Here is a 9,043-nt window from a genome sequence, read left to right as displayed (position 1 = left end):
TGAGGTTTGCTGGGCAATTAAGCCCCAACAGCAGGCAAAACACTTTGCACTGGATGTCAGCTACCTGCCAATAGCCAGAAAAATCAGGATCTGGTATTTGAAGGAGTCCTCAAAGGTCTGAGGGCAGACGAGTGAGGCAGACGGGGTGGTTTCAAAGCATTGTGGTGTTGTTCTTTCCCCTCTGAAGCACAGGCGCCGGTCACAGGGGGAGCTGGGGTCCTGGGGAGGCTCAGCCCGTCGTGATGCACCTCACAGCCAGATCTCATCACTGCTCATACTGGGAACTTTGTAGATGCGCCAGGCCATCGGGAATGGGACCAAACCTGCAGGACAGAAAGAGCTCATGGCCACCACCTTCCCGGGCAGCCGCAGAGCCCAGCATCTCTGCAGCACGGCTTTCCTGGGCTGCTCACCCGTCTGCGCTCCCTCACTGAGCACAAGGGGGTTCTGCAGAGTCCGCTGCCCTCCCTTGGCTTCCACATCCCCAGGGTCGGCTGCGGGAGAAGAAAGGGGACGGAGCAGGAGCTTCTCAGCCCAGGTGGGGTCCAGGTGCCTCGCTGCTTTACCTCTGTCCTCCTGCATGAGCTCTCCAAGGCGTAGGTTAGGTGGCAGGGACCTGTTCTCCCGGGGCAGGCAGGTGCTCGGGGTCTGCGTGTACTCGGTCCTGCTGTGACGGGGGTGCCGGCTGAGCTGGCTGTGGCACCGTTCCCACACGAAGCTCGCTCCCAGCCAGCGCAGGGGGTGCTGCGAAACGAGGCACTTCTTGCTCCGAGGGGAGGCAGGGAAACCAGGGCTTACCTGGGAGGCAGCGACGCGGATCCAGGGAGTCCTGCGGGAGGGAGGGTGTCAGGGATACCCACATCCAGGGCTCCTGGACCCTGCGGGGGCTGAGCTGCAGGCCCCCACCACCTCCCTGCCCCAGGGCTCCCTCCTGCTTGGCTCTTACCTGGTGCTGGCTTGGCTCGGCGGCACGCCAGGCAGGCAGCGAGGGAGCCCAAGCCAAGCAGGGCGCTCAGGGCCAGGGCTGAGCCCACAGCAACGCCCAGGAGGGGCAGCTCCACGTGGGCATCCAGCAAACCTGCGTGAGCAGCGCGGCTCCCTCAGTACCCCTGGGTCGCCCTGGGCTCTGGCACCTACCCCTGCGGCACCTACCTGGAGGCAGGAGGGAGGCAGTGGTGACACCCAGGCTGTTGGCAGCACTGACTGAGAGGTTGGTGGCTGCGCTGCCGAGGTGCACGTGGAGAGAGTGGTTGGCCAGCCCGGGGTAGTGCTTGGTGTCCAGGAGAAGGAATTCGGATGCGTTGGCCACTACGTGCCCGTCCTGGTCCACCCAGGTGATGCTGGCCGGCGGGTTGGCTTGCACCAGCACAAAGAGCAGCAGGAGGAGCCCGGCGTCATCCACCGCCTCGTAGCGGGCATCTGTGCGCAGGATCTCCGGCTTATCTGGGCAGCAAACACAGGCAGTGAGACAGGAGGGAGGCACAGGGGACAGCTGGGGCAGGGAGGCAGCACAGGCAGCAGGAGGATTTGCTGCTCAGAAGGGGCTGGGAGCACTCGGCTGTTGTTGCACAGCACCAAGGAGACGCTCCGACGCTCCCCTGCTGCTGCTGGGGCAGATCCATGCCCTGCTCTGCTCTGGGCACCCTCCCAGTGCCTCCAGGACTGGTGCTTCAGGCCGTACATACACTGCACGTCGAGGAGCACGGATGCGTTGGCGGTGGCACCGGAGGCCGGGTGGGTCACGGAGCAGTTGAGCTCGCGATCCGCACGCCGGGCGGTGATGGTGAGCGTGCTGCCGGCCGTGCCCGCTGCCGAGCAGTTTGCCTCCTGCCTCCGGCCATCGAGGTACCAGGTGAGCACGGAGCCAGGGGCTGCCCGCGGGGCCCGGCAGGTGAAGGCTCGCCTCTCCTCCTCCCGCAGCGTGCACGAGGCCAGCGGCCGCCCGTCGATGGTGGGGCCCGGCTCCCTCAGCCCTGCTGGAGCACCCAGAGCACGTCAGAGCTGCGGGGGGGCTCCCAGCACCCAGTGCCGTGCCAGACCCCACCAGGACCTCACCTGCCAGGCAGAGCACCGGGAAGCCGAGCAGCAGCAGCGGGGCGAGGGCAGCCCCTGGGCAGCCCCCGAGGCTCCCCATGGCAGCCGGCCGGGCTCGGTGCTAGGGGAGATGCAGGAGGAGCAGGGCCACGGGCACATCCCGTGTCAGCCGGGCGTGCGGTGCGGCTGGAGGATGCAACCAGGCCGCCCCTGCCTGCAGCTCTGCTGCTGCTGCGCCCTGCCTGTCCTGCAGCGCGGCGCCTGGGCACGCAGGCGCGATCGCGGCCCCGAGCGTCCCTGCTTCAGCTGCGCCTCTGAGCAGGGGCAGCCGCTGTGGCTGCGGGGTCAGAGCCGCTGTAACACGGCTGCAACGCGCAGGGGGCAGCCGGAGGAGCAAGGGCCAGGCACCCCCACGCCCCCAGCTCTTTGTTTTGAGGGGGGCTCAGCCCCTTTGGCCCAGCCTGGCGCTGAGCTGCGCAGGGCAGCGGGGCCGGGTGTGACGCCGCAAGCACCGACAACGCCGCAGCCAGAGCCCTGCTGGGCAGACAGCCAGGTTTTATTTGGGGCGGAACAGAGCTGAGACAAAGCCGGAGCGCAGGAAGCTTTCCTCAGGGCACCCTGGGGTCAGACGGGCTGAGTGCTGCTGCCTCCACCAGGCTTCAAACCTCCTGGGGGCTCAGAGGCAGCAGGATGAAGGGGAGGGGGGGGCTCCGGCGGCTGCAGCCTCAGTCGCTGCCGGCGCTGTTGGGGTTGCGCAGCCGCCCCAGCATCTCACAGAGCATCTGGTTGCAGAGGGCCGAGTAGGGGTTGAGCAGCACCAGCTGCTGCCGGGCGAACGCGCTGCCCAGGCGGGCCGCACGCTGGAAGTCGCGCCGGGCGTCCTCATCGCGGGCCTGCAGCCGGCGGATCAGCCCCCGCTGCACGAAGCTCTGGCAGGCGGCGCGGCCGCAGCCCCTGGCCAGGTGGATGGCGGTGTCGAGGTCCCGCAGGGCACCTGGACAAGGCAAAAAGGCGGTGGGGAGCTGGGGGAGTCCGGTGCTTTGTCCCACTGCCTGGCCCCGTAGCCCTTACCTGCCACGTCCCCCTTGAGGCGCAGGGCCTGGGCACGGTTGTTGTATCCCGAGGCGCGCCCGGGGAGCAGGCGGATGGCCTCGTTGAAGCGTTCCAGGGCGGTGCTCACATCTCCAGATTCAGCAGCAGAAACCCCCTGCAGCTCCAGGTCCCGGACCTGCTCCAGCAGCTCGGGCGCAAAGGTCTCCTCTGTGTGGTGACAAAGGCAGCATCCCTCAGCCTGTGCTCCACAGCGGGCAGGCGCCAGCACCGGGGTTGGTGCAGTCCCAGCACCAGCCTCAGGACCTCCCCTCCATCCCCAGGTACCTGTCCCAGGTCCCCAAATCCAGCCCCAGGGAGGCAGAGCGGACCCCAAACCACCCCCGGGTGGCAGCCCAGCAGGAAGGAGAGGGGCTGCTCCTCTGCTCATGGGAAGCAACCCGCAGGAACCTGGAGCTGCATCTGCCTCACCTTCCTCCTGGACATCCTCCTCCTCCTCATCCAGTCCAGGGATGTCCCCAAACGGAGTGCTGGGGTTGAAAATGGTCTGCAGGATGGCTCTGTCGTTAGCGGTGGCCATGGTGCTGCGTGCGTGGGCGGCAGGGCTGGAGGCCAGCTGCTGGCGGGTTAATGTTCACCCCACTGGCACCGCTCGCCCATCCCCATCCTATCCCAGCCTGGCCACTGGGCTCCTCCACCCCCCAACCCAGCCAATTCCCCCAGGGAGCAGCCAGGCTGCAGACACTCGCTCTGCCATCCCCATCCTCCTCGGCGTGGTGTTTTGCACCCCTCCTGACCCTGGCTGAGGGCTCTGGTCAAGCAGCCGGGGCACGCGGGCAGAGCGCCGAAGCGCACGGGGGATGAGAAATAGGATCATTTAGACCAGGAGGACCAGCTTCCGACCCTCAGGAATAAACCAAGAGCAACCCTCTGCAGCAATAAACTTGACATGTTTATTAATTAAACTATCACTTAAATAAAAAAAAGTGCATAGAAAATAAACATGTTTAAAAACTCCTTTGTTTTTTGTTTTTTTGTTTTGTTTTTACAACTATGTACACTTTTTATTTTTTACATTCAGTCTTTTGCAGAGCTTTCAGCATTTTTTTTAAACTATTAAAGTATTTCCTTCTTCCCTGTGACAGGGAGTTAACACTGATGTACTTTAGACACGTTTCCTCTTTTTTTTTTTTTTTTAAAAAAGAAAAACAAAACAGAAGCTTGGAAGAACACAAGAAAAAAAAAAGATTTGTTATACATGATAAGTTGTCAAGAAGTGTATTTCTAGAACATAACCTTGCCTTTGCAGAGTTTTTTTTTCTTTTTTTTTTTTTTTTTTTCTTTTTTGAAACAATTATTCACCTACCTGTATTTACTAAAGAGACTGTTAAGTTCAATAAAAGAAACACCACAAGTATAGTTCTTGGTTGATAGACAAAGCTACTGTACCTTGTTAAAAAGATACCAGGAAAGCACAGAGCACATTTTTCCCTATATGCAGGTGGTACCCCAACATTCATAACCAAAAAGAGAGGAAAAAAAAAGGAAAAAACCAAGTTGTACAAGTACTGACTGGTAACAATAAAGGTCAGGGGAGCCCTCGAGCTGCCCGTTCCCGGGCTCCTCGTTTTTTCCTCCCATTTTCCAGCTCCCAGAGCCAGGCCTGCTCGCTGCCTGGCACCGCCGAGGCCGCCTGGAAACGCGCAGCCCGAGTTCTTCCCGCCTCCGTTAGCAACTGTAACACAATCCTTATCTATAGTGTTAAGAGAATTAAAAGCCATGGACCGATACTGAACTAGGCTTCATTACACGGTGCATTACTATATTAGTTCCTATATATATTGTATTTATAGTTATAAAAAAAACTTGCAAGTGTTGGATGTGGACCAGTAGTATGGGTTTGAATGGCATGATTCTGCACAAAGACCATCTCACTGAAGAACCTGGTATTGCTTTGAAATGAAAGAAAAACAACGAACAGAAAGATACCCAGCCCTTTGCAATGACCCGCTTTTCCTTTAAAAAAAAAAATCGGTTTGTACAAATAAAAAATAAACGCCCTAAGGTTCCTTTTTTTTTTTTTTTTTTTTTTTTTTTTTTAGTATTTTCAGATATCATGATCTGTGTCAGTCCTTATAAAATATACATTCATAGACTGGGAAGCTGTGCTGTGCTCACCGTTAGCCCAGGCAGAACGGGGTGGAAGGGCACACGCAGGCAAGCATCTCACGGGTGACAGGACACGCACGCGCTGGCTGCCGAGGCCTCTCCCTGCCTTATTTCCATTCGCCCAAAAGAGAGAGTCAAACGCTGCGAGCGGGACAGGAGCGTGGACACCCTGGCCCGGCGGCACAGCTCAGCTTCTCTGGGTACAGACACTTTCACTGGCCACAGCGGCACCTGCCCAGGCAGCCGCCGCAGGTATAGCAGCAAAGCGAACAGCGAGCGGGGGCCCCACCGGGCCCGTCTGCTCCACCAGTCCTTGCAGGAGGGGATTCCTGGTGCCTGGCTCCCGGGGTGCTCCCGGGGCTTTCCCTCGGGCTCCCCAGCCACCCATTTCCCAGTCTGGACGCCCTCCTGCCCCCGCAGAGCGGCAGGGAGCTGCCGGCGGGGCACGCCGCGCCCCCCTCTTTCCGCACACGGTTCTCAGGTTTAACCACGGTGAGAGCTGTCCCCCAGCAATGCTGTCAAAACCAAGAAAGAAAAAGGACAAAGAGCAGCCGCGTCCGCGGAGGCAGGGCTGAGATCTCGCCCCCAGACGCGCTTTTTGGCCTTCTCAAGGTATGTGCGTTCCCAAACTGTCAGTGCATCAAATCGTTTCAGTAACAAATGCAGCTTCAATTTGACTCTTCTTTAAACAGTTATTACCAAATAATAATCACGCAGTGCAATAAAGAAAGGAAACCAGCAGTTCCTGACCCCGTGAGTGCTGTATTTCATTCCCAGGTCAGAGGAAGAGGTCTCGGGGCCTGAAGCGCACAGATAACGGAGTGCAAGCCTGCAAGCGTGGGGAGTTCAGTCAGTTCGGTCCATTTCCTACAAACTGCTCGTGCAGTTTTGGGGTTGCCTTGCGATTTGGCAGCCCCCAAAACAGCTACTAACCTACCCACAGGGACAGTTTACAAAAAGCAAGGGTGCTTCATGGTTTAACTGCTCCCAGGAACGATTGCTCTCGTCTCAAGAGAGACGCTGTGGGATCAGGAGCGCACGCGTGGGTGCGTGCCCCGCACCACCCCAGACGGCGGCGAGCCGAGGAGGGCCGGGGCCCTATTGCTTCGACAGATTTCCACAGGACCATGTTTCTGTGTCCAGAGAGCTGTGGATTTACCTAGAGAAGGAAGGTGCAGTCTTTCTCCAGGGGAGCTGCTCCGGACAAAGCAGTGATGAGCGGCACACTGACCCTCCGTGACGGGGACACGACCCGGGGACCGGAGCAGGACCTGCCCCTGGGCGCAGCGAGGGGCCCGTGCAGCTGACCTGGGCTGGGGATGCCCCTCACTGCCCCAGCCCCACACTCATCCAAGCCCCCCCTTTAGGGACAGCTGAGCTGAGTGGACACGGCAGGGTGGGAAATGCTCCCACAAATGCTCATCCTGAACGCCAAGCAGAAGAGGTGAAGTTACTAAGGGTCAGTTCTCTCTCTCTCTCTTTCCTGAAATACACACAGGGTACGGGTGTGTGGCAAGGCAGAATCATGCCTCCGTGTTCAGATACAGTTCCCATGAGTCAAACTCCTCCTAAGCTGGGCAATTCTTCCTCCTGCCCCTATCTTGACAAGAAAATAAAAGTTTAAGGTCCAGCCAAACCTCCTAGAAACAGTTACTGAAGTCAAAAAGGCAGAACAAGTTTAAAAAATAAAAATAAAGTGTACCCCTCTCTCTGGAGAAAGGATCAGACTGTGTCCAGCCAGATATTTCCTATAACCGTCCTATGAAAATAAAAACAATATTAAAAACAGATTCTTTTAAATTAGGATAATACCACTGTTTAAAAAGCCTCGTCATAAGTGCTTTTACCTATGAAGTGCTTCTCATAGAAAAATATACAAAATATATTTACATTTATAAAACCTTAAATACTAAACTGTAAACAGAACAGAGTAAAATCCAATGTCTTAATTTGTTAGGCTTGGGGCTTTTTCTTTCCTTTTTTTTTTTTTTTTTGAGGCGTGGAGCAGACCCAAAAGGGAGGAGGATTTACATTACTTTCACCAGGACAATAGTGTCTTCTGATTCACTTCAGATAAGCTCGATTCTTCAGCTACCACAATTTCAGCTGTGCCAATCGCTAGTTGATTTATTCCTATGCGTTTCTAAGTGCTGCACGGAGTACATGGGGCTGGTTAGTGTTTGGCCTTGCGTTTTCAGAGAATTTACACTCCATTTTGGTGCCTCTTCCTGTGCCTTTCATAGCAGATCACGAAACTACACACCGAAGACAGGTCGCGACAGGCACGTGCCTGGAGAAGTCACTTGTTTGTCTCTACATCACACCCTAGGACGCTGCTCGGGGAGGCTGAGCAGAGCAGCTCCCGGGGAAGCGTCCTCAGAAGTCGCTCCTAGTTCTTGCTCTACAGCCACAAGCGGCCAACAGCAGAACCCGCTGCCACCACTGCTTCTCTCCCCTGAAGACGTTTGTCCCTTGGGGCAGCCCCACAGTAGCAGACACACCTCTGTCGCCAGAGGAGCCTTTCAGTCCCTAGGTCAAAGGAGAAAGACAGCCTCTGACGACAGGAACATGGGAAAACGCTGCTTCCCTCTTACACGGCAGAGGGAGGGTGCTGCTGAAAGCAAGCAGTTTGCTCTCAAAGATTTACAGCTTTGAAACCAGTTGGCACAAGCCCTTTCTCTGCTAAAGAATGCCAGGAATTCCCCTGCACTCGGGCAGGAATTTCAGAGCGAAACACTATCCAAATCCTTCTCAGTTTACCTTCGGCTGCTATCTGATGCTCTCCCCCATTCAGTCTTCCTAGATTAAAACAGGTAAGCCAGACCCACGCGGCGCAGCAGGCCACCTATGCCACACAGTGTACCAACCAACTCACAAATAGTGTTTTGGAGATGCATAGCACAAGGAATCACAGACACGTACAAAGTTCTCAGAGTAGCTGGTTGGTGGGACACAGTTTCTCTCCCTAGGAGAAAAGAGCAGTCACATACTGTGCTTTCAAAACTTATGACACGACAGTCGAATGAAAACAAGAACTCCACATTCACCACTTTGAGCCAAGAGACAACAGAAGGACGGGATCCGTGAGGACTCCCCTATACCTGGGTCTGTCTACCCTCCCCTCTCCCACTCATCAGCCCCATTCTGACAAACAAATTCTGAGGGTTGGGGCAGGAACGACAATAGCAAAAACATAATCACACTGAGGATCTTCTCCAGTCGCCTGTGTCTTTCATAAGGGTAAGTGTGCGCATGCGAGACATGAAGATGTGGACTCTGACAGAGAAACACAGCCGCCAGTTAGGTCCCTGAGCCCAGCTGATCTTCATTCCTGCCTCCGTCCTTCCCTCTCCCTTGCGAATGGCAGGGTAGGGATTCACTAGAAGCTTTGGTTCGCCCCAGGCCCTTTAGGGCTCACTTGCAGGTCACGGAAGTTCTAGTTTAAAAACTTCCTGCACTTCTTGGCACCGCAGTTACAGGGCAGTTTGTTGCTGGCGTCTTCAATGGGGAACTTGTAGTCATACGTAAGTTCTTCCCCCCGGTAGATTTTGCGCATGGCGAAGATGACAATGTGTTTTTGGCCATCAATGTTGATGACCCGGGAGTAGCAGTTGGGCTCACAAGAGTGATTGATGAAGCGGGCTGCATTCCCATGCATGGTGGCATCCACCACTTCAGAGTCATCGATGCGGAACATGTAGCAACCAATCCCCTACACAGAGGACAGAAAGACAATTAGGCAAGTGAGGCGAAGAGACGGCTACGCTAACAGACAGCTTAGATCATTACA

At 56.4% G+C, this 9,043-nt stretch overlaps 3 protein-coding genes across 5 annotated transcripts in view; all 3 read right to left on the bottom strand.

Moving 5' to 3' along the window:
- Window positions 1-210: 210 nt before the first annotated feature.
- Window positions 211-2,450, bottom strand: TMEM25 (transmembrane protein 25). The gene is made up of 7 exons (XM_082777951.1): window positions 2,056-2,450; window positions 1,686-1,973; window positions 1,153-1,443; window positions 947-1,078; window positions 799-829; window positions 414-667; window positions 211-323 (listed from the first exon to the last, which is right to left on the bottom strand). Exons 1-7 carry the CDS (start codon window positions 2,132-2,134, stop codon window positions 250-252), a joined length of 1,149 nt encoding a protein of 382 aa, XP_082634077.1. The 5' UTR covers window positions 2,135-2,450; the 3' UTR covers window positions 211-249.
- A 116-nt stretch (window positions 2,451-2,566) lies between these two features.
- On the bottom strand, window positions 2,567-3,692 carry TTC36 (tetratricopeptide repeat domain 36). The gene is made up of 3 exons (XM_082777952.1): window positions 3,556-3,692; window positions 3,106-3,294; window positions 2,567-3,028 (listed from the first exon to the last, which is right to left on the bottom strand). Exons 1-3 carry the CDS (start codon window positions 3,662-3,664, stop codon window positions 2,760-2,762), a joined length of 567 nt encoding a protein of 188 aa, XP_082634078.1. The 5' UTR covers window positions 3,665-3,692; the 3' UTR covers window positions 2,567-2,759.
- A 330-nt stretch (window positions 3,693-4,022) lies between these two features.
- KMT2A (lysine methyltransferase 2A) overlaps window positions 4,023-9,043 on the bottom strand; it is a gene marked incomplete at its 5' end in the record, with an annotated part of 45,913 nt that continues 40,892 nt past the window's right edge. For all 3 annotated transcript variants that reach the window (XM_082778091.1, XM_082778090.1, XM_082778092.1), the window contains one exon: window positions 4,023-8,965. In XM_082778091.1, the coding sequence (XP_082634217.1) occupies window positions 8,690-8,965 (276 nt within the window). In that variant the 3' untranslated portion in view covers window positions 4,023-8,689. The remainder of the gene's footprint in view (window positions 8,966-9,043) is intronic.

The sequence above is a fragment of the Aythya marila genome, assembly GCF_965140915.1.
Source record: "Aythya marila genome assembly, chromosome: 23".
In the NCBI taxonomy this organism is placed as follows: Eukaryota; Metazoa; Chordata; class Aves; order Anseriformes; family Anatidae; genus Aythya; species Aythya marila.
The sequence above is the reverse complement of the archived record's forward strand: the minus strand, read 5'-3'. Positions and strand labels throughout refer to the sequence as shown.

What these genes read in the sequence shown, in the direction of transcription:
- TMEM25 (XM_082777951.1), bottom strand. Translation starts at nt 2,134, where the DNA reads ATGGGGAGCCTCGGGGGCTGCCCAGGGGCTGCCCTCGCCCCGCTGCTG. An exon ending in CGTGCTCCTCGACGTGCAGT is followed by an intron (nt 1,444 to 1,685) that starts GTATGTACGGCC and finishes TTTGCTGCCCAG; the next exon opens with ATAAGCCGGAGATCCTGCGC. An exon ending in TGCCTCCCTCCTGCCTCCAG is followed by an intron (nt 1,079 to 1,152) that starts GTAGGTGCCGCA and finishes CTGCTCACGCAG; the next exon opens with GTTTGCTGGATGCCCACGTG.
- TTC36 (XM_082777952.1), bottom strand. Translation starts at nt 3,664, where the DNA reads ATGGCCACCGCTAACGACAGAGCCATCCTGCAGACCATTTTCAACCCC. An exon ending in GGAGGATGTCCAGGAGGAAG is followed by an intron (nt 3,295 to 3,555) that starts GTGAGGCAGATG and finishes GTCACCACACAG; the next exon opens with AGGAGACCTTTGCGCCCGAG. An exon ending in CCTCAAGGGGGACGTGGCAG is followed by an intron (nt 3,029 to 3,105) that starts GTAAGGGCTACG and finishes TGCCTTGTCCAG; the next exon opens with GTGCCCTGCGGGACCTCGAC.